Source organism: Mytilus trossulus, chromosome 4 (genome assembly GCF_036588685.1).
Source record: "Mytilus trossulus isolate FHL-02 chromosome 4, PNRI_Mtr1.1.1.hap1, whole genome shotgun sequence".
Lineage (NCBI taxonomy): Eukaryota > Metazoa > Mollusca > Bivalvia > Mytilida > Mytilidae > Mytilus > Mytilus trossulus.
The window spans coordinates 69,961,634-69,987,398 of NC_086376.1; the positions used below are offsets into that span (position 1 = coordinate 69,961,634).

The 25,765-nt window shown below is 31.3% G+C and overlaps 1 protein-coding gene across 5 annotated transcripts in view; it reads left to right on the forward strand.

The window, feature by feature from the left end:
* Nucleotides 1-25,765, forward strand: part of LOC134715845 (golgin subfamily B member 1-like) — an 80,519-nt gene that overhangs the window by 43,343 nt on the left and 11,411 nt on the right. For all 5 annotated transcript variants that reach the window (XM_063578346.1, XM_063578347.1, XM_063578348.1 and 2 more), the window contains 11 exons: nucleotides 552-658; nucleotides 4,968-5,292; nucleotides 7,815-8,726; nucleotides 9,354-9,632; nucleotides 10,209-10,280; nucleotides 11,045-11,105; nucleotides 13,525-13,715; nucleotides 19,389-19,872; nucleotides 20,218-20,369; nucleotides 20,921-20,986; nucleotides 21,414-21,476. In XM_063578346.1, coding sequence (XP_063434416.1) covers nucleotides 552-658; nucleotides 4,968-5,292; nucleotides 7,815-8,726; nucleotides 9,354-9,632; nucleotides 10,209-10,280; nucleotides 11,045-11,105; nucleotides 13,525-13,715; nucleotides 19,389-19,872; nucleotides 20,218-20,369; nucleotides 20,921-20,986; nucleotides 21,414-21,476 — 2,712 coding nt within the window. The remainder of the gene's footprint in view (nucleotides 1-551; nucleotides 659-4,967; nucleotides 5,293-7,814; nucleotides 8,727-9,353; nucleotides 9,633-10,208; nucleotides 10,281-11,044; nucleotides 11,106-13,524; nucleotides 13,716-19,388; nucleotides 19,873-20,217; nucleotides 20,370-20,920; nucleotides 20,987-21,413; nucleotides 21,477-25,765) is intronic.

Genomic DNA, 25,765 nt, shown 5'->3' on the forward strand with positions numbered 1-25,765 from the left:
ACAGATGTATTTTGTCTGTCCTTTGTCAATCAGGTTTCTCTTCCCCCTGTCATGTTGTTTTTTCACAGTTCACTCAGTTAAATATTGATTTATTCTGACAAGTTCAGAGACAAGGTCACATGATGAAGGTTATAGACAGACAGGATCATAATATTTGTGGAATACTTTCAAAATTGGTTTGTTTTTCTATGAACTGATTTCAGATCTGAAGACTTTACAAAAAAAACTAATTCCAAAATATAAATTCAATTTTTATTTGTTTCAAATCTATGTTTAAAAATCATCTGCAACACCTGAATTACAGTCCTTGATTAGATTGTAGCTGGGATAGTCTGGTCTGCACATACTCTACAGTAGCATAGTTTGTAACAGAATTTAAAAAAATGATTTTGTGCCTCACATAAAATATATGAACTTGGCCCTTCCAGTTGATATCAGTATCCCGATATTTTTCATTCTAAAGATTTCCTTCTCATCCTTGTATATATAATACTGTAATTAATTTTATACTAGAAAATCATTTCATTAGAAATGTTGGTGTTTTTTTTCAGATGACCTTAGATGAACCATTCCAAGTGATAATAAAAGATCTTATGACATGTAAACTTTGTATACAGAACAGAATATCTGGTCTCCAGGAACAAGACAAGTCACTCAGGTAGGTCTTTTGAGGTGGTCTGGACAAGAGATTGGTCCGACGAGGTCTAATGACATATAAAGTTTGTATACAGAACAAAATATCTGGTATGCATTAACAGGACAAATCCCTTCTAACGTGTCTCCAGAGGAGGTAATGATATTAAGTCACTAGAGGAATCCAAAACAAGTCACTTAAATGGGTCTCAAAAAGAATCAAGACGCACTGAATGTAATGTTTATTCTTCAGGAAAAAGACAACTGTAAGAGTTTAGATGGGGGTGTTGAAGAACTAATAGCTCATTGTTGAGGCTATTGAAACATCCATATACAAAAATAAAGCTAAAAATTTAGTACAACTATATAATTTGAGGAAATCTTGGTACACATGTTCTAAACTGGGAAAAGTTAAAGATGTAAGTTTTAGATTTGTTTATTCATCCCACTTATAGGCGACACCCTATTTAGTAGTCCATTAAATAGGCTGGATGGTTGTGGAATGTACATGATTCATTTCACTATTCAACTAACTTATTCACTTTATATTCTAATATTTATGGAATGCAAAATTATGTGATAATAATAATGATGATAATTAATATCGAGAAGAAAGTTGTATATAGCATCACTATCATAATGGGTGGGGTAGATTTTGTGGTCTGATGAAATTTGATGGTTGAATGAAAGATACATATTTATATCGTATCTAAAAACATCTACAGTTTAAATTACATGAAGCCATTTGCTGAATAAGGAGATTTGCCAAAATTGTACTAAGTTCTGTATTTTTTTTAAACCTTAGTTATGCATGCTAAAGAATGTCCCACTGATAATTAGCTTAAGATTTAATGAAGAACTTTTAAATACCTGGATATTAAAGTTTAAAATATTACATGAAGTTATTCAGTAATTCTTTTTCTAAACAGTACTAAATGACCAAAAACTTTAAAATAAAGTAATCCAGCTAGTTCCATTACAGGAAACTCATTCTAAAAATAGATATTAAATGGAAATAGAAATTGGATCCCACCCCAGCAGTCTGTATTGATATTCTACCTGTATTATTAATTAACCTTTAATTAAGTAGTCATATAAAAGTATAGCTTGCCATTTGGCATCAGTTTCTTCTAGGTCAATAATTAATGTCTTAAACAAATAAAGTATGATTGATTATTGATTTGACTTTAGTTAATCTTACCTGTCCAGGTAATCAAGGTGTATTAAATGTTTACTAGGTACATGCTGTATCTTGAAAATCAAACACTTGGAATTTCACTCTCAATCAAGGTAAACTTTACTTATCATTTGGTACATTTTACACAAATTTGTAAACAAACTTGAGAAATTTTTGAAAGTACATGTATGAATAAATTTGCAATGCTGTGGCATGCATGATGTCAGTACTTGGTATTCCCTATAATAAGACAATTGTACTAATATGTAATGTCAGTTTGGAATGGTTTTTAGTAAACAGATTTTATACCAAGCATTGTGTTGACTTTTTTTTGTCAATTCAGATGTTTGACACAATAGACAGTAACATTAGATGCTATGTTTTTTATTTAAAGTGTTGTCGAGGACTTTTAAATATATTTAGAGGTAAAAGTGTGTGTCACACTAAAACAGTTTTACTTGATGACCTAGATAATGACTTTTGCTTTCATTGAATTTTATTGAACCAAAATTTTAAAACAAATGTCAGAAGTAATACTTGTACAAATTAACTGATGTTTTTGTAGAATAATGATACAACAGGTATATTGAGTATGAATTTATATTGCTCCCCTCAAAATAATTCAAAGACATTTGGAATTATCTTAAAATTCTCATCTTCAAACAGATCTGAACCCTAAGAAAATCAAAATAAACGACATCCTACAGTTAAATGACGTTGAAATCTAATTAATTTAACAGGTTGAATATCAAATACAGCAAAACATCCTTATTAAAACAAGGCTTTGTGTTGAAGATCTTACCTACTTTGGTCTTTAATGGTTTACTTTTACAAATTGTGGCTTGGATGGAGAGTTGTCTCATTGGCACTCATACCACATCTTCTTATATCTATTTACATTATGTAGGGTCTTTGAAAAACAAAATTTTCAAATGTATGTGATCCCTGTTTTTGATGTTGATGTAACAAACTTCCATTTAATAAACTGTCTTTGAACAAGTTCAGTATACTAAGATCAACTGCAGTTTACTAAGCAGTTCTAAAAGAATCCTACTGACAAACAATTTATATACCTGACATAGTTTGGAAAATTTCTTTTGTCAGTCAAAATTTTAAAGGAATTTACAACACCCTGGCCATTAAAGGAAAATAAGACACATTAAGATAGTTTAAATGCTTGTTTACCTTGTGAGATTGAATACCTGAAGGTATTTAACCCAGATCATTATAAACATGGACAAATAGCTCAGGAGATGTACCAACATATTTAAATATAAGGACTGATCCTAAAGTTTCTCTGAAGACCAGAAATATATGAACAATATATATATGATATTTGTAAATTAAAAACTCTATTGTGAGTTTAAAGGTTTTGTTTCTTATATTGCATTCCATAGATAATTATGATCAAATAATTGTTTTATCATCAAACTTTAAAACAGGTCAGGTTGCTTGAAATTTGATACACAAGTTTTATTCATGAGCAGTACAGTTGATAAAAGATCTAGGATTTTTTTTTATCAATCTAGTCCAATTAATGAACTGGTACATAGGCAATAGCTTTTTCTGAAATCATACATTATTGAAATCCATTTTCGGGTTACAGAGTTCCGAGTAGTTGTTAATACATAGTGCCTACAGACAAATTCCAACTGAATTGCACGAACAATTACATAATCCGTATAGACCTTCCCCTGCTTTGCTAACAAAATGTCGTCATGTTCAATAATCTGATTAATTTGATTATTAAATCACTTGATTTGTTGTTTGCCTTTTATTAATACCTTATAGAAAGTCTTATTAAACCTGATTAAACGGAGTTTTATTTCTTACAAAGAACTTCACGTCAAGAATTATTAAGAATTCTCATATTGCATTCTCACATGAATATGGCTGTTGTTATAAGATGCATTGGTTATCATATGACATTATATCATAGACAAGAAGAATAGAATGATGGTTATTTAACACCACCTTTTATAAAGACTTCAGAAGTTACTTAGGAACCATAGTGCCATAATAGGTACTTATGTATTCCAGTAGATATACATAAGTCTAGTTGGTCTTTGGTATACATAGTGTGATTAAAGGAAGATATGTTTAGTGAAAAACATGGATTTTATTAATATATTCTAACCATAAAGGTACTTTTAACAGATAGGCTTTGTGGAAAACTATTTTATTCATCATATTGTAAGTTCATTTGTTTACCAGTTAATTATTTATACCTTGGGATGATCACATTATCCAGGAATTAATCTATTACTCCAAGTCATATATAATAAAAAATAATAAAAAAATATCACTGCCAAACAAAAATTGACCTATAGCTATCTTAAAAGGGTTATAAAGTTATTGCAAAACTTAATTCATTAGGAATAAATTTTAGTAATTGTTACCATATTCACTTAAAATTAAATCAAATGCTTTTTTTTCTAATTGGTCCAGAAAAGAGTTCCATAGGTTGTTTGAAAGTTCTATTACAGAAATCTCACAACCTAAAGACATTGCACCATATATTTGATATTAAGATATGTTTTATAACTTTAAATCTTAAAAATTTATGAAGTACCACAAAAGAAGCAAGTATTTTTTTTCTCTAGCATCCATTAAGCCATTATGTTCATGTGATTTTAATCAGTCAAGGACCTTATTCTAAAATTTAAGGCTGTTTGTGGATAAAAGGGTTATAGGAAATGAGCCCTTTGGACAGCAACCCAATGACAAAAATAACCAAAAGATACAAATACATGAGATATGTGTCACATCGTTCATGCTGAAGAACTAATTAAACCTAACACCAGATTCATGTGTCTTTCAAAATAATGCGTTTCGATGGTTGCCATTCTTTATCCAAATGTTCTTGTCATTCAGGGCATTTGATTTTGATGCAAATGTATGTTAATTTATTCACAAGTTTCCCAGACTGTGCATTATAGAATTGCACAAACTGTATATAGATGTTTGTCTATTGTTCAAGACGATATGTTGACCTTCATATGTCCTTGTTATTATGGTTGTCATTGAGTTTGCTCTCTTATTTGTGTATACCTTATATCTCACTTATTAAAAAATAGATAAAGATTTGTAACCTTTTGACAATACCGTAAAAAAAATGATAATCCAACTATTTAACTTTTACTTCTGTTTTTTTCAGAGATGCTAATAAGTTGTTAGAGAACCATTACAAGTCAGAGATAGAGGAATTGAATAAATCTATAGCAACAGTCCAAAAGGATAAAGTTACACTCCAGGAAGAGTTATCTGTGTTGGAGGAGAAAAAACAAGATTCCTGTCAAAGTCCAGAGGAAAAATTACCTCATAATGTAGAAACTGTGGACAGTTCTAGTCAAACTGATACCTCAGACGAAAACCAAGTCAAAGAACCATTAACCATGACAGGAGAGATGGAAAAACCAGAAGATATTCTACGTCAAAGAATCATGGAGTTGGAAAAATTAGAAAAGCATTTAAAGAAACAGGTAATGTAATCAGTTATACCTGTTTAATTCATACATGTATTTTAATTAGTTTGGTAAGAATATATGGTATGATTGACAAGGAGACAACTGCCCACCAAATACTAAAGGACAAACATGTTCTGAATATGTATAATTTATGGATAAAAAAAGAATCTTTTTCCAGACAGGAAGCTCTGATTATACTCTGAAGGAAAGGAGAATATTGTGTAAAGGTCAGTTGAAAAAAGAAGCAGTCTGATTAAAAAACTTATCCTGTTGTCCACGCTATCATAACATGGATTTGACAACACTTCTGTCTATCCTCTGTTCTGGTATTTATTATATCAGCCAAATATTTTGAAGGTGTGCATAATTAAAAAAAAACCAGAAAGGTCTTCAATCAGAAAGTAGAACAGAGTGTTGTCAGATCCCTGAAAGTAAAGCCTGGACATAGGATCTGTATTTCAATTGTATTGAGACATGAAACAAACATGATGAAGGAAAACTATCATGCACTGTATCATAAGCTTTAAAATTGAAAATGAAGATCTGGCCTTACGGTCATAAAACTTTCGAGCAAGATTGTTGTGCTCAGACTCAAGAATCAACCAATCAAAATACAGGATTTGGTGTTTCGAGCATGATTTTTGTGCTCCAAGCACTGAGCAAGGTTTTATGACTTCAACCCCTGGTATTATTGTCAATGAGACAACTCTTGACCAAATGTCACAGAAATTAACAACAAAAGTTTTGTTAAAGCTAGTTATTTGAAAAAAAGAGTGGCTAAAGACATTTTTTCCTTTCCTTAATCTACAATAAAGAAGATGATTGGGTATTGGCTGGTGAGTGGGAGATAGTCTACTAATTATAGTAATTAAGAATGTACATCTCTGAGGAGCCAAAAATTTCTAGAATTAAACTTTTTTTCTTAACCTGATTTTTGAGTTTGTAAGACTGTAACAAAATAATTGCTGAAGAAAAAATCATATGGTGGTGCACTTCTTTTTTTGCTACGTCCCTTTGAAAATTTCCAATTTTGATGATTTTCTCATTTTTCATCGATTTTTACCTATTTTTGGGCTATTCTCATGAAAAGAATCACAGTTCCAAAATTAAAAACTTTTTTCCATACTTTCTATAAAGATGAAGTGGACCAATCTGAATAAATTTTACTCAAAAAAACTATAGTTAGATGTTAATAAAAGAAAGTTTTATCATATTTTGACGCTTTTTTGTGTCAAATTTACCATGCTGTCAATTTTCTATTTTTGTGGTTTTTCTCAGTTTTAGGAACAAAATGCATATTATTTCAACTTTTTTGTTATAAATGATTGGAAAAATACATTTCTAAGAAATTTGAAAAGACCAAAAAAATTTAGGATGTACATGATTCTTGTAAATCATTTTTTTGTATCCCTCACCCATTTTCCCAAATTTTGGCTAAATATATGGACTTGATTGGTTGTAAAATTTAAAAACTGGATAACTCAAATACTGTTCATTGTAAATACACAATTTTTTCACAGAGTTATGTTTGATTATAATATTTTTTAAATTCATTGATATTTTCCACTAGTATCACATGTTTTGGGAATAATTTGAGAACAAGATTTCAATGAGACTTAACGAGACTGAAAAGTCAGAAGAAAACATCCTTAATAAGAATGATGTTTCATTTCTTTTACAATTTACTCTACATAAAACTGGGTTGATAACATTCTGAGAAAAGCTTTGCACACTATAAGTTTATTGATGTATTGACAAAAAATGACTTTTGCACTGGGATATTTTACCCAGAAGATTTTTTTCAGGAATCTGTGTAAAATAAACATCATCATGTAAAAATGGTTATTGGAATAATTTGCTGCATTATTTTCTGTTAGTAAACCAAAGAAAGTAAACAAATTGTTAAAAAAACTAAGAATAATATTAGGATTGGGCTATACAACATCAAATATATTTACTTATCTGACATGAAACTCTTCTAGACAAAACAATACAAGGCTAAAAAGTATAAAACAGATGATAAGCACATGATAAGTGTCTTGAAAAAAAGGTTTAAAACATATGATCTATTGTTTATTACAGAAAAGATTTTTGAAATACAATACATTGTATTTTATTCCTAAACAAACCGCAAAATTTGGCAACAGAAAAGGCCAATATAAAATCCTTTGCAAAACATTTCCTATCTTCAACTTTTATATTGATGGTATAGTTTTTGTAAGTATATTACATCTTTATGATTTATAACAGCAAGAGGATTTTATAAAAGTGTAGCACTTTTGTTAGGATGCTACATGTTATCATTGATGGTAATTAATCGTCACACATTTAAATAGTCGTCCTGAATATGATGAAATATTTGCTACTGAATGTGGAGCAAACAATAATTAAATCGTGCATTTTTAGGTGCCAAAATGATAACTATTGCTAATTTTATTTGTATTTTTTGCTGAAAGGATTTCAATTTTCAACAGGAAATACATCAAGATGATATCTCTATTCCTTAATAAAAACATATGAATTGCTTGTTTTTTAAGGTATCAGATTTAGAAAATGATAGAGAAGAATTACACGATATTGCAAGGAAAGACAAAGCATTGATTCACGAACAGAATGTGAAAATAAGGGAACTACAGCTAGCGGAGAAAACATTAAAGGTGCAAGTCTCAAGTTATGAAGCCTCAGAAAATAAATTATACAAGAAAGTTGGAGAACTTGAAAATGAAATAAGCAAAATGGAGGACAGGATCAGTGATCTTGAAATTCTAGAAATGAGACTGAAAGAACTTGTAAGGAAATATAAACTAGATGAAGAAGTGTGGTTATCAAAATCTGTCAACTTGGAAACATCAGTCTCAGAATTAACTGTCTCCGAATATAATTTGAAAAAGCAATTGGAAAGTGTTCAAAAGGAGAAATTAAGTTATTCAGAAAAATCAGAATATTTGGCCTTACGTTTGAAGGAATTAGAAAATGCTGAAGCTAATTTAGTTCAGAGAATGAAGGACCAAGAAAATAAAGAAAAAGCTCTTAATCAAAGACTTGGGGAATTAGAAAGTTCGGGAAGTAGCACAGAAGCACAAGCTGTGGAACTTCATAACTCAAACATTGTGTTGACACAACAATTAAATCAAGCGATTCAGGAAAATGGTGCTTTAGTCCATCAGACTTCTCAGTTACAAAGTCAGCTGATCATGTTAGATCAACAATGTGTTTCATTGCATGAAGCTTACTCACAACTCAAGGAAGAGAAACATGTGTTAGAAAAGTCTGAAAAGGATTTAGAGGGTAAAGTGAAAGCAAAAAGGTTATCTGGAGTTGATATTGAGGAACAATTACATAAACTGGAGGAAAATGAGAAAACATTGAAAGAAAAAATCAGTACATTGCAGAGAAGTGAAAATAGATTAAAGTGTAAAGTTCAACAAATAGAAAGTTTTGACAGTCAGGTAAGCTGTGAATTTAATTTTTATTGGTACTATTTGACATAGTACAATGTATCAAGAATATCAAACCTTAACAAAAAGTCTATGCCCAATTATCTTGATTGAAAACTCTAGTTTTGTGTGATCTAATGCTAGACACTACATGTACTACATATTTCTATTGATTTTCTCATTACTATGTCACCATCCTATTTAAATTGAATTAAATAAGTAAAATAAAATAAAGTGGATTGGTTTATATGTACATACATGTAACAAAAGATGAAGTAACTGAACTGTATTCAATGTCATCATACAAGTGCCAGATTCCGACAGTAGACCATTCAATGACCAGGAAAAATTTAAGATTTCCCAATTCTTTAAAATGTGATTATTTAAATCACCCTTCTTCACTGTACTTACAGAGATATAAACATCATTTACAATGTAAAATAATTTATTTTCCAAAAAATTTAATCTTGTCCCATTCCAATTATTACATCTCAATTGTATTAGATCAGCTGTAAGTTGTAGTATAATTTACCTAATTTCAATATTTTGATAAACAATGAAATTAAATATTTTTGTTGTAGGTAATATCTTTGCAAAAATAAATGTTATATATCTAGAAAAAAAATATTATATTCACAGGAATTATCAGAGGTTTCCGAAAGTAAAATTCCTCACAAGCTAGAGGAATGTCAACAAAGATTGGTCATTCTGAGGAAACAGAATATTCACTTGAAGAGCAGATTACTGGAGTATCAGAATCTAGCGTCTTCAAAGTCAGTAGTCAAACTCCCACAGAGGGAGTATAAACAGATGGAGGCACGTGTGGCCCTGATAGAGCATACAGAAGCTCAGTTACATAACGTTGAGCAGTTGAATGCTCAGTTACAACGAAGAGTGGACCAGCTGCTACAGGGGAAGGTTTGTACTAGCTATTCCATCTTGTATTTGTAGTTTTAAAGCTTTTCACTGGCCTCCATGTTAGATTGCTCTAGGTAGTCAGTTGCCATTTACCCATACAAGGTTGTTTTTTTATTTAAAAAATTGCAAGATGCAGTACAGTGAATTTAATGAGATGCAATAGATTTTCTCAATTAAATTATACATCATGTATAATGACAGGGACACATTTTTGGTCGCCAAAATATCGTTTAGTTTTAAATAATATAAAATTCAACTATACTGGTCAATATTCATATGAGGAAAAAACATGCATTTTATGAATAGCATGTCATATTTTCTTTTCCTTGCTATAGTGAGTTTATCATAAATAATGAAGTTTTTGTCAAAGGAATAGTCAATAGTGTAAAGTCGTCTCATTTCTTAGAATCTTTCTGCAAAACATATCAACAATGTCATGAATGTAATGATGTTTTGGTTTGATAGGGTTATGAAAAATTGTCTTAACTAGAAAGTATAAAAGACTTGTAAGATGTGTATTTAATTTTGAAAAATCTTTAGAATAAAGAAATGCAGTTTTCTGTATGTATTTTACAGCAAGCCCCTGAAACTGAAGAAGAAATGAAAATTTTAAAGGAAAGATTGAAACAGAATGAAGTTCATCTTCAGGTAATACATTTAATTATAGCATTTGTATAAGAAAATATGATATAAATACAAAACTACTAAGATGTCATAGATAACTGAATACATTTCGGTTAAGTTGCCTTAGAAACTACTATAGATGAAGCTTCTTGTTTACAAAATACTCCAGGCTCTGGTAGACCCATTTTCAATAAGCTTTGCCTGGTACTTGATGAAAACCTATGAACATGAATGAATCATAGTAATATTAGCAACAACATTGCAATTTATGGCAGAAAAGAGAACAACTAAAATTTTGTGGGAGCCACAGACCTGCCAACTTTAGAAAATCCCTAGGGAAAAATTACCCTGGATGAGTTATAGCACATCCAAAAATTTATCCATCTTTCCATCCTTTATTCAAAATATTTTTAAGAAAGAGATTCTATATAAAATATTTTCAAATACTGTAAATTCAGAAATTAATGCGAGGTTTTTATTATTGCAAAAATTGCGACAGAGTTGCAAACGCAATAATTTTAACTCGCATTTTGAAATGTTTTATAAGAATTAAACATGATTTTTTCTCAAAATCGTAAAAATAAAAATCGCATTTAGATCTAAAATGACAAAATCGCAATAATAAATGCACGCAATAATTTCTGAATTTACAGTAATCAATCCTTTCTTCCTTTATATTATATAACAATACATATGTTCAATTAATGTTATTTTATGCATAGTGATTAAGTTGTTCAATAACATATACTTTACATTTACATCAATAAACATGTGTACATATATTTCAGATTTTCAGACAGCTTGCTATAGATGGTCAGTGGGATGAGATTCTCCCTATATTAAATTCAGGTAATGTACAAATTACTTTGTGTAAATTTTTAGTATTAAGTTGAAATTTACACTGCCATAACCCCTTGTAAATAATGCTGCAGTGAAATCCAGACTGCATCAATAGGTGATTTTTTTAATACAAGAATAGTTAGTTATACTGTTTTGAAAAGACTATTGCTAGGATTTCTGACAGCTAAGATAAAACGCTACATAGGAGTAGATTATTTCTATAAAAACTGGCCAATGCCAATAATTACACCAATTCTTACTTTTGTTTGAACTTGAAATTCTTTTATTTTCTCTGCAACCATACAGCAAAACTGCCATTTTGATAAAAAACAGTATAAAGTTTTAATTACATTTTTATTTATGTATAGTCAATTTTGAAATAATTAAGAAAAAAACCAAACTTAGTTCAAATTTTCCCATGCATATTTTTATCTGGATGGTATATTAAATTTTCTCTTTATTTGTTTGTTATGACGCTGAGTCATTTAACAAAGGCTGGTTATTATGACCAAATAATAAACTATAAATCTTTCTCTTGATCATAAAGTAAACATAACTCAAGAATTAGCAAACCTTTTATCCACAATTTTTGAAGGAATTTGCTCTAAAAGTGAAAATTTTATTTTTTCCAACAGATTGTTATGAAATGTTTATTGACATTCCCATGAGAATGTGTTGAGGCACTGTTTTATTTATTATTTATTTCATTGATCTATATAAGGCAACAGATGCTTGGATTGAACCAAGGGGACATGTTAAGGATTACCATATTTGGTCATTGATCCAATCATTTGTAATCTGACATCTTAATAACTCACATGTTCTATTTGTTGAATAATTCACAAGAAATATCAGTTTAAAGTTCACTATTTTACATGATTTTGGTTTATGTCAAGGAGACAGTAAAACAGCAACACAAAAGATCTAAAACACAAGTGAAGGAAATTTGTTTTTTAAACAAAACAAATGTAAAGAGCCCAAAGAACTTTTAGTTGTAGGCGTAAGAAATATTATTCACCAAAATGATCATTAAACTTTAAAGACTTAGAATAGTTCAAGCCTTTTTTGGCAGATTTAAATACATGTACTTAATCAGGATTTCTGAACTTTGTGCTGCCTATAAATAGACCAGAGTATTTTAGATAAATGATTTCAGTAGGCCATTTATTTTTATTTTTATAGCCATTAATTTTGCCTCTATTTCCATGCATTAGTTTGAGGAACATCTATATAACATCAGTATTATGAGTGATCTATTGTTGCTGGGATATTAACCTACGAGAGACCTCATTTGGCCGCCACAATAAAGCTTACACTGTCAATATCTTACACCCATGTGTCTTTGATTTATGTTGACAGGTTAAATACCTTTTATACCGATGGGATTTAAATATTTTATTAACTGGATTATAATTATTGTATCATTACAAGCAAGCTTTTGACTTGTAAAGGAATTTTATAATACTGTAATAAAGGGGACCATATTGTGGACAAATTATCGTCAAAACTTTCAGGTCAAGATCAGTTCATCCCCTCGAAGATATTGCATAAATTAAACATTAAATTATTTGCTTGGCAGACCCTGCATTTTTAAAGCTAGTGAATTATAGAATTACTAAACTTATTGTTAAGTTATCTTTTATGATAAGCTGGTTAAAGCCTTTTAATACTGATTGATTTGACATCCTTCTATGGAATTTTGAACACATTAGGGGTATATAGGATAAAACGAATAAAAAAGAAGATTGTTGGTCTTCTGTAATGTTAGGCTTATCTTATTTTAGTATCGGACTTTTTACTTGAGATGATAATTAATTAATTAGTTTAGCTATTGATTCCACAAAATAAAACATGAAATGTCAGATTTGGAAAATCCAGTTTCTGAATTATTAATATAATTCACGGATCAAGGATGTAAAATTAATTGTCACTGTCTTCAATGATGAGGATCATATCTTGTATCAAGATGCTTTAATATCTTTTTACAATATATTTATGATTTATCTTTTAAGCAGTCAATATTCTTCTTATTGTACTGACTTGATGATTTAGTTGTCCTTTTCAAAGCTAATGTTATCCTTAAAAATTGTGTTCCTGTAAGTAGATGATGGTTTCTCACTTAATAAATCAAAGTCTTGCCACTTCTGTTCTGTTAAAGTTGAAATAAAGGATACCCCCAGATACAAACAGATCTGCTTAGCATTGAGTGTCAGTTTCTATGAACTATTTATGAACTAGTTTCTCAATCTGACTATTTATCTATCATCCAAAACCATAATCTTGCAAAGACCACTAAAATTCTAATTGTTTATCATACATGTACGATGAATTTTGTATATATTGTGGTATGTTGGTTTTATACATTATGAGTATTTGTATTTTTCTGTGTGAATTTGTTGTTATAGTTTGTATGTTATTGTATTTTTAGTGAATTTAATAAAAGGCTATCGACCTGTAAAATCAGCTGGTCTCCAAACAGAGGGACGAAAGACTGTTACCTCTATGGCTGGTCAACCTTTAGAAGAACTGACCAAACAGATGGTCAGTACTGACCTACATATGGCCAGATACCCTGATGACCAGTCAGATGATAGTATGGTAGATGAGTATATAACTCCGGTAAGTAAAAGAGCTTTAGTCAGACATTGGTGGATGATTTACATACAGTGTAAAGAATTGAAATTAAAATAATAAAAGAAAATAAAGGAAGTCAGATAAGAATTTATATGAATTGAGGGATAGCCTGATGTGATTGTCATACTTGATAGATCCTTAGTCATTAAAATGAGCTTATACAAGTTAAAACATGAAGGTCATTTTAAAATGCTGTTCAGTATGCTACTAGCATAGTGGCACTGACTGTGACATGGACAGTTGCGACAAAATATCATTTGTAAATTATAAGCTATATGGGTCGCTATTGACTCTCTACGGATCCATAGAGGGTTAGTAAAATCCATAGGGGACTCTGTGTACAGCCTCACCCCCTATGGATTTTACTCACCCTCAATGGATTTGTAGAAGGTCAGTAGTGAACTGTATAACAAATTTATCGCAGGTCAAACTTTTCTTGCTGCATTTTGTAGAAAAATAAACAATGAAATACAACAACATCAATAGACCGTGTCACCATTAACAGTAGACGTGACGTCATGAACCCCATATCAAATTTACTAACCCCTACAGATCCATAGGGGGTCAATACATGACAGCGCTAAACCAATCACAACATGATATTTTACCAACGGTAGGATAAATAATATTGGTAGGGAAAAGTTGATAATACATGTCTATGAGACAAAACACCAAAAACCAAAGGACAACCCATGGTTAGCATGTAACAACACAAGTGTCATTATGATATGATAAGCTTCCAATTGCAAGGAGTCTAGATAGCTAAAACATTTTACAAAGACTATGAAATATCTTATCAAATTCCTATATTGACAAACAATACATTGACTGACAAGACATGTGATTTGGTAAATTGGTGTAGTAGGATCTCAATCGTTCCCTTTTTAATCATTGATTAGTATTACATTGCTAAAAATGAAGTATATAACCTTCTGATAAAAGGTAGAACTAAGTTGTGCTGAGTTAGAGGTCACAGAGGACGGACATTTTATTCTCTTGAATCAGGTAACTTGCTGCTTTGGAGAAGGATAGCATTAGCATGTCAGGGTAGCTCTATTAAGGTAACACGATACCGAATGGCATATCTCCCGATTTCCCAACTTTTTGGCATATGCGTTATTTGCACCGAGTTACATCGAAATATGTAATAAAAAATGGGGGTCACCATTTTTGTTTTCTTGGTATTTTCATTGGAAAACTTCGATTTGGGCTACAAATTTACTTAGGTATATAGGGGAAATGCCTGTTTTTCGGCTTACCTTTTTAGATTTTCCAATGGAGGGCTTTGTTCTTATATACGGAGAACAACAAAAAACTAACATAATATTCAGAATTACACACTGAATTCATACATGTATAGAAAATCATATGTCACCATCCTTGTTTTTGAGATAAATGGCTTCAAAATTGATTGATATCCTTAGAATTTGACCGAAAACGTGTGACGTTATTGAATACAGAATGTAACGTTATTCTCCTCAGAGGTATGAGAAATGGAAAACACAAAATGTGTCGGGATCTGAAGGATGTTTATTTTATTTTCGTTTTCCCTGTCAGGTTTCCGTAAATTTCTTAGTGATATGAGATTCTACAGATATAATTTATTTCGTCCTGCACATAGAAATTTCACTAACATGAATTTAACATTAATCTCGTCTGATTTTTTTCACTTAACGAACATAATACCTTCAGATTTTTGTAAAATTCGAGTGAAAATAACATGAATTGTTTTACATTTGAATTACTGAGTTTTTAACTCCATCCTTTATGACAATGGTGGTGTCATTGCTTCATCCATGCAGATATAATTGCTCTGTTTTTGATTGTTGTTTAACGTTCAGTGGCAAATAGTTCATGCATGAAAAATAAGATAACAAAACTCAAAGAAAAATTCAAAACTTTATATTCTTGACTTGCTACCGGTACATTTGTACATTAGTATAGTGTACTTTGCGTGGTGTAAATGTGTGAGTTGCGTGCTAAGCAAGTCGGACAAACATTGCAAACTGTATGCAAAATTTCACTATTAGTTCAACAGTCTGTCATTTGTGGAAAATTGTTTTATAAAACAAATCTTGAGATCTTATATGCATTATTGAGGGGGTAGGACCTTAATCGGGACTGGGGTGTTTTTAAGCTCGGGATTTCGGGGATCGGGAATTCTTTTTTTCGAATTTCGGGACGTCGGGATTTACTTTTTTTTTAAATTCGGGACCTCGGGATTTCGTGTTTTTAAGCCCGGGATTTCGGGATCAGGACCCCTCCTATCCCCTCATTCTTTATAAGTAAAACAAACTGCGAAACATAAAAGCTCAAGCTTGAAATTCCACATGTAGGAGATGTTACCCGGAGTCTGTACTCTGCGGGCCTTTATAATTTATCAAAATGCCTAATCAAGCAACCTGTCATGAAAAAAAAAAAAAATAAGAAAATCCAGACGATATGCGCACCTTTAAAAAAACAGGTACACAATTTAAACCTGAAGCAAAAAGACTATCAAGTGTTGGATTGGCAGTCGAATTTACACGGGTGAAACAATATGATGTTGCGTGCTCTATTAGTTTCAAGTGGCGATTTTGAATTGTAGGATTAATTGCTGGTAACTTTACGTCCAGTGGCAAATATTTTATGCATGTTAAAGACGCAGTTAACAATAAGTAATACATCCCGCACAGCCAAATGGACGCCTCACTTTGGAGGCATTTTACTGCCGGTCGGAAGAAGACCAATTGACCATATTTGTATCCCTATTCACTATGGATTTTTTGGGAAAAAAAAGTTTGTTTGCAGTTTTTGGAGAAAAAAATAATTTGTTTTTTTGACCCTGAGAACAAAAAATTGTTTGTTTCACCCTCAGCTGCAACTATATGTTATGCTAGAATTGAAAGAAAAAAATTGTTTTCGACTTGTCGCCAAAAAAATAGATTGTCTTTCGCCAAAGGCAGAAAAAAAATCCATAGACCCCCCCCCCGAAAATCAAATGGTTGCTGCCGAAGTATGTGAGCAATATGTCCCACAGGGCCTAAAAGGCAACTATGTTAATTCTCTTTCCGTCGTGTTGTCACCGAACTTGTACATGTACATTATTTTCACCTCAAATCACACAAAAAAAAAACACACTACCATCAAATACCCATGCAAGCGTAATTAACACGAAAATAAAATCTAAAGGAATTCAATATCTAGCTATATCAGTCTCATGGCTTTAATCAGACTGTAACGGGACCTGCTTTTTTCATTTTATTTTTGCCGAATCAGGTTCCCATCATCATGTATTTCTCAGCCTACGTTAACTTTTCCAGGCTGCATTCAGATGTTACTGTCTATCCCGTGTAGACTTGGTCTATAGGATTACAAATCTAGCACGTTATTTTCAAAATATTTCCGAAACTATATCGGATTTAATTTGTACAGAACAATGAATTTCAGAGACTTTTTATACTGGAACATAGAGAAATTTATTCGGCAAAATAACCGAGTAAACCACTTTCTTAACATTTCATACAAACAAACTATTTTTGTATGAGTTGCAAAGTTTGCTTGTAATGTGCATTATCGCCTAATTCTATCCGTATTCTCATCCAGATAAATTTCCTTTTTCCATTTTGCCCGAGCGGTATTTTGACGAGCATTTTAACACGAATTAATATATGTACCAACATTTCCCCGTGTTTTTTACACATCATCCTAAGTTTCTATAAATTAGATTTCTACTTTCAAAACAAAAGTTCATGGGAATACGGCGTCATCATGAAAAAGTATTTATTGCAAACATATACCAAGACTAAACTTGTGATAAAACTCAGTCTATTATATTTAGATAAATGGTTCAGATGCTTAAATTTTAAAGAAACAGAATATTTAAAAGTAAAGTAATACATTTTTAAAGATTAACAATGAGCAATAATAAAAAAAGTTATTAACATTTTCTTCATCGGTCAGGCCATAAGTCTGGGCAGAGTCGATGTTGTTAAGGTCAAGTTTTCTTACTCTTTAATTATTATTTTCTAAATGATCTGTTTCTTATATCTCTATATTTTATGTCAGAATCTTCCTTACAGTAATCGTTTCCGTTCCGGACCTATTTTCCTTTAATCCATCAAGTATCCAGAAAAAGTTATCATTAAAAATGTCACATAAATACCCAATATTTTTTTTTATAATTTTATCACTTTGTGATTGCAAAACCTGATGCATTGGCTTGAATGTGTGAGCGTTATTCGATAACGTCAGGAACGATAACTCGTAGCGTAACGTCATTCGGTATCGTGTTACCTTAAACATGTTAGGGTAGCTCTATTAAACATTACAAATATTTGCTTAGCTGCATTGCTGCTGCAGTTATATTCTTGTATTAAAAGAATTTTGATTAGGTCGTCAAGTTTAATTAAACTAAAATTTATTAGAATCCTAAAGAACTGTAGTTTTAGTGGGTTTTTTACACAAGTAACATCAGTCCCCATAACTGGATTTCATATGTCATTTATGTTATCAATTAAGTATAAATTAATTGTTTAACACTTTTTAAAATAAACATACATGGGTTTAAAGACTAATTTTATTGCACAGGGGGCAAAGTTTCCCATAACAGTTAATTCTTTTCCATTTGCATTAACATTGGTATGTATATTTTTGTTTTGTACAAGTTATCATTTTTTAATAATGAAAAATAAAAATAATTTATGAATATAAGCTTTTCTGTCAAATATTACTACGGCTTATCACAACAAAAATGCTTTAAGATATTGAACATTATATCTATAATTAGCTAGAATGTGCTTTAAAGAATTTCATTCATAATAAATTAGAAAATCTGACATTTCATAGAATTCCTTTTTGCATGTTGTATGACTCTCAGTGGTTATTTTGCAAAGTTTGATATTCTAAAGAAAGGAACAGAAAAAGAAAACATGGAATTCAACTTTGTATCTTCCACAAGAAAACAACAATTTATCTGCCTCAAAGACTAACAAATTCACAATTATCCAGTTTCATTGCCATCAGCATGTAAATGATAAGCTATACAGATTACAACCTACACTTGTGTAAGGGACACTGTAGAGTAAGGAATCAGCTGACTGATAGGAATAGGTTGGGTATGGGTTATAGGGCTAGAAATTGTGTAAGGGTAATCATTAGTTTTTGGGATTGAATTGATTTAGTATAGTGGTATAGAAAAACAAATTCACATGTGTCCAGTTTCTTTGCCATTAGCATGTAAATGAAAAACTATATGAATTACAACCTTCCGTTATTCTAGGGACACTGTATTGTAGAGTTAGGAATCAGCTTACTGAGAGGAATAGGTTTAGTTTTAAGGGCTAGAACTTGTGTTGATGTTATGTATAGATAATTCTTAGTGTTTGGGATTGGATTAATTTAGTATAGTGGTATAGAAAAACAAAGGTTAAGGTGTATCCATCATTGACACAAAATTAGTACATGCAAATTAAAGCAAAAACACACAAAAAGCGAAAGGACAGCTCTTTTTCAGCTGTTCTTCATATCAAAGTCACAAAGTCTGCAAGTCCTAAGACAGCCCCTAGATGGGTTAGTTACCCTAAAGTGCACAGAGGCATCACATACTACTTTGCTGATCAACATATATAACATTGGTGTAGTAATTTTATATTGATAGTAATTTTGTTTTGATTATAGAGTAAAAGGGGTACAGATCAAAGTAAACCTACAGCAGAGGAGAAGAGGAAATTAATTAATGATCTTATCAGCCATCTTGATAAAGATAGTGACGACCTTGACAGTTCCATAGAGGAGATTCATTGGAAAAAGGTCGAATCACTCCTCCCTGTCAAATCACAGGAGAGAAAATGGATAACAGTTGGACAAGCAACTAGTTTACATTCCAGCAAACCGGGTGATACCAGGAACAAAGAAGAGGAACTGGTTCTCGGTCTAGAATTACCTTCAGAGAGTGAAGGAATGACACAGAATGGCACAGATTCCAATACGTCAAGTCCTGTCCTGAAAAGGAGAAAGTTCCTTTCAGCAGACAGTACTGACATGTTAAAGTCACACTCAGGACAACACCACACGATGCCTCCATCTACAGTCTCAAAGACTCCTGATAGTCTATCGTACTATCTACCAAGCTCAGAACACAATAGTGGGGATGATATGCATGGTAAGAAAAGTTTATATCTGGTTGTTTTAAAATAAATTATCATAAAACAGTTGGTGATTGAGAGTTTAATGTAACTTCTTTATTTGAAAAAAATAGTGGAGAAATCTACAAAAAATGTGTTGATATAAACATAAGATCAAATGATTTAAAGATTATCCATTTCCCCTTTAAAAGTTGCAATTTCCATTCTAAATGTTAACTGGTCAATTGTAGTTCACAGTTTCAGCAACAAATTTCTAAATGTACTACTTCCTAAAATTATGAATTATATAATATTTTATTTGAAGAAACATGATTTAACACTGGGATGACTTTATTCTGAATTTTTTATTTTTTTTATTTCAGGTTTTGTAGAAGAGATAAAAAGCCATGCTGCCCCAGTTAACTATGCTGCTCCAAGATCATCTAGTCTCCATGACAGTGGTCATGTGACTGCCTCGACAGGAAGAGGCACGTCTCTGAGGGAGCGAATTATGGAAATTGGAAAAACTCTAGAGGTAAATTTTTTGATTAGCAACTATTTGAACTGGTAAACAGTAACTATTGAGACAAACATGGATATAATACTTACTAAGGAAAGTGACTAAAGAAAAAAACCAAAGATTAAGACTTTGACGGTCAGAAATCCCTTCACAGATTGTGCATCTTGGGATCTTCATATTTAATGCTCAAGCCTTGCTCTGGAATCTGCTGAAAATGACAGAGAAACTTTTGTCTATTTGTACTGTGGATTGATTATTATTTTTAGATACCAAGTTTCTTAGTGTTCAAGGCTTTGAATTCAGAAATTGGCAAAACCACAAAATTAAATAACAAAGCTGCAAGTTTTCCTCAATCCAAGAAAAATTGATATCCAGGAGTATAAATGATTCCAAATTATGATTTAGTCACTCAAAATTGCTTCCTTATTGATCAGTTATAAACCTTGATGCCAAAAACATTACAGATTTATAAATAGCAGTGTTAAAACCACTTCACTAACAAATATGATCGTGATTTTCTTGTTTTCTCAGTGTTTAATATATCAAATTTATTTTGTTTATTCTAGAAAAAAGCAGCTCCTTATTCAGAAATATCAGATGAAGAAGAGAGTCTGTTTACATGGAAGACAAAGGTAAATTGAGACTAAGGAAATAGATATTTAGTTTTTTGAATGGCTCTAAGGAATTCCAGTTACGTGTTACATTATGTGTGTGGGCATGCCTTCCAAAATATAGAATTTTACAGGAAAACAAGCTAAATGATGTATTTTTCAGTCACTGTTTGATATTTATAATTAGAGTTACCTTTGTTTTGTCTATTATTGCAGATGAGCTAACTCTGTTCATATTACTTTCAGCATTCACTTTGATAAAGGAGTGAGTTTATCATAAATTTATTACAGTCAATGTAAGAAAAACAACATTATTTAGGGACAAAAGTAAATGCCAAGTTTATAGATTCCTCCTATTGCCATGAAAAAGTACAAGTTCAATAATAAACAATGATGAATTTTGGTGTATATTTATGTGAAAATAAATATGATTTATTTTATCTTTTAGGCTTATGAAGCCAGAAGAAATTTTGACAATGCAGAGAAAGAAGTAAAACACAGTAAAGATGAGGTACTACTATATTAAATCTATCTGATATCTGAGTTTATGTATGCTACATGCTAAATGCAATAATTTACAACATGTAAGAGAGTACTTTAAAAGTTAACTTGCCTTTACCTCTTGTTTTCCAGAATTATTGTTAACATATAAAAAAAGAAGATGTGGTATGATTGCCAATGAGACAACTCTCCACAAGAGACTAAATGACACAGAAATTACCAACTATAGGTAACTGTACAGCCTTCAAAAATGAGCAAAGCCCATACCACATTGTCAGCATTGAAAGGCCCCGAAATTACTATGTAAAACAATTCAAACTAGAAAATAAACAGCCTAATTTATGTATAAAAAAAGTAATGTTTCTAGCTTTGTTCTATCAAATCAAAAAACTTCAAGAGTTGTTTATTCAGTAGACTGAAGAGAACTGCTGTGGTTGTAGCAATAACACATTCTTTTGATTGAAATTTGTTTTTCTATTGTTTATCAGGGCATTCTCTGTGAATAAAGCTTTTTATGTACTCATCAGTAAAATACGGAAGCCGATAAGGGCCATTCAAAAAAAATATTTTATGTCGTTATTACGACATAGCATGTCGTAATTTCGACATAACATGTCGTTATTACGACATCGCTATGTCGTAATTTCGACATAACATGTCGTTATAACGACATCGCTATGTCGTAATTTCGACATATCATGTCGTAATAACGACATCACTATGTCGTTTTAACGACATAGCTATGTCGTTACAACGACATAGCTATATTTTAAAAAATATGTATTATGATTGACAAGAGACTAAATGACAAAGAAATTAACAATAATTATGCGTCATCATAATGTCCCCGATAATTATAAAAGCCCCTGCATGGTCAGCTATAAAAGAGGGAAGAAAGCTATCAGAGGGAGAGTCCCCGAAATGCTTTGTGGCAGACAGTGTTATTATTCAATTATTAGCTCCCTTGGTAAAACTCCAAATTTCATATTTAATGTATTTAATTGTTAAATAATTTATACGAAGCTTAATAAGTATATATTTGTTAATTGCATAGCTTTTGCTATTTGAATTCATTGGTTAAAGATATTTATTTATATTGTAAAGTTTAATATTTGCATCGTCGCAAAATCTTTGGTTACATTCTTTGGATACCTTCAGTGAGAAACTTATATATGTTATAGATACCAATTTAGATTAACATGGCCCAGAGTGCCAGGGCTATACAGTTTGACAAAGTCGTTTAGATGAACAAGTTACCGGTCGTAGAATAGCTATGCAGCCACACATGTTGGAAGAATGCAATGTGGAATTAATAGAGGACTGAAATTATACAACCAAGTCAAGCCAAGCTTTCCATCTCACTTGAAATTAGCGCAAACTACATGGCTTCTTGGTATAAGGGTGTATTGAAGTATTGATAGCTCTATTTCTACTTTCAAACGTTGGGCACGCGCGATGTTCCTAAAACCCCTAGGATTTAAAACAGAATCTTCGAAATTTCATCCAAAAAACAAAATAAAAATGTTAGAAAACACGAACCAATATTAAAACAAATACAATATATGTTTTGAATTATGTTTGTACAGCTCTTGATCATCTCCTAAGTAATTATATCTAGTATATTTGAGGATTTAAAAAGAAAGTTATGTGAAAAAAAAACGGATGTCCCCATCCAACGTTACATTTATGAAAAACTGTTTTAGCTCTTATGTATAGTGATCCTATTTCTTATTCTCTGATCTTCTTGATTCTTGACAGGAACAACGACATGTGTCGGTTCTTTGTGGCGTTAAAGCCGTTATTTTACCAAATTTCATTTGACTCGACTGCATGTTATAGTAGAAAATGCATAAAAATAGTAAGACAATAATAATATCTAACAAAAGTACAAATATTTGCCTCATGTGAGTTCAAATATTGCTGATTCAATAAAATCTTCTCTACACAGTCGTTTTTCAAACGGTAGCCATTTTGTCCAAGTTGATATTTCATTTTTCAAAGCAGTTAAGGCGTATTTTTGTATAATTAATCAAAACAAAAGTTAGATATACGAAGAGTAAAAAATGCCCAGATTCTTTCCTTATTAACTACATATTTGGGTCTTAAAGGAATAAAATGCTTCCATACATTACAAAACGGTAGCCAATTTTTCCAAATGTCTGAAAACGTCTAAAATCCTAAAGACGCTATAGATTTCCGACGTGAAATGTGCTAAAGTTTCAATTAAATGTTTATGATATTTAAAACAAATCGTGTTATGAAATTTGGAGAAAGATGTTAATGATTGCTGCCGATAAAAAAAAGTGCATGTTGCTAAAGACTCCGCCCGGGGAAATAGGTTCGACACAGGTTAAATTTTGCAATTTTTATTAATTGTATAGCTTTTAACGATTTATTTAAAAGAATTTGGAAATGGGGGGAAAATCCCATTTTGTAAAATAAATTGAAATTAATGTTACGGAAGTACTCCGAAATAGATCATTTAAAGTCGTCACTTCAGTTAGGTGCAAATTGAATCACCAATATCAAAACACTTAATACCAGTTCACGGAATGTTTTACTTCGCAATTTGTCCTGCTATTTCGTGATGAAAGTAATTCCTGTACTAGCAAAGCCGGAACTTTTTGTCAATATAAACTTGTGCATGAAATGGAGGTAATTGAAAGACGAATCCCAAACAGCAACGAAAACCGTTTCATCAAATTAAAAAAAAACGGGATGATATTTTTGTTTGCCGTTTTCGCGGACGACCCAGGAGTAGATTACCATATTTTAAAATGTATATATCTGAAGATGACTTGGGAAATAATTCTCAAGCCAAGGTTCAAGTAATTGAAGGGGCGTATTTCGACAACTTATGTGTCAGGGAAAATACAATTCTATTCAAATTTAACCAAGGGTAAAAATGTTCGATTTACTTGCAGAGTGTCAGATATATTTGAATTGGGGATGAATTAAGATATAGAAATTTTACAATGACAGCTATGCAACTTGAAAGTTAAACATCCTATGATAAAAAAAATATGAAAACCGTATACATGTACTTCGTCCCATCTTTCCTTCCTACATTACTTGCGATAGTACTGCATTTTAAGTTGAAATAATAAACATTATTATATCGATTTCCACAACTCGAGGTAATTTTTTGATAAAATGACATCACAAAACGAATAGAACCAGAATCAACCAACAATATAAAAAACCGAATAAAACTTGCAAAAATTAACCGAAGTCAAAGACCCTCTTCGAAACGTCGCATTTTAAGTGTAACGTGTTGTAGGAATACCGTGTCCAACGTTTGAAAGTAGCATTACATCAATTGATACTTTAATTCACCCTTATTTCATGTAATATGCGCTTATTTTGTGTAGTGTGCGCGTATTTTGAGGGAGATGGGATACTAGGCTGGCAAATAAGGCTCGCAAATACACATAGTATTATATGCCTAATCTGTTTATACAGTTATGACAACCATTTATTTATTGTCCTAAATTGGTTTATTTATAAAATATATAAGTTTCTCACTGAAGGCATTCAAAGAAGGTATCAAAAGATTTTGCGACGATGCAAATATTGAACTTACAATATAAATAAATATCTTTAACCAATGAATTCAAATAGCAAAAGCTATGCAATTAACAAATATATACTTATTAAGCTTCATGTAAATTATTTAACAATAAAATGCATTAAACATGAAATTTGGAGTTTTACCAAGGGAGCTAATAATTGAATAATAACACTGTCTGCAACACAGCATTTCGGGGACTCTCCCTCTGGTATCTTTCCTCCCTTTTTTATAGCTGACTATGCAGGGGCTTTTCTTATTATTGGGGACATTATGATGACGAATAGTTGTTAATATCTGTGTCATTTAGTCTCTTGGCAATCATAATACATATTCTTTTATATATAGCGATGTCGTTATTACGACATAGCGATGTCGTTATAACGACATAGTGATGTCGTTATTACGACATGATATGTCGAAATTACGACATAGCGATGTCGTTTTAACGACATGTTATGTCGAAATTACGACATAGCGATGTCGTAGTAACGACATGTTATGTCGAAATTACGACATGCTATGTCGTAATTACGACATAATTATTTTTTTTGAATGGCCCTTATCGGCTTCCGTAGTAAAAGGAGTAGGTCCGGTAAGGACTCATTTTGGCTTCAAATTTCAGTTTCATCTGACGAAAGATTTTGACCACTTGTTAAACACTTTAGTGTCTATTTCACTTGATTCAATTACTTTAAGTGAAAGATTTTAACTGATTTAGTCATTAAAAA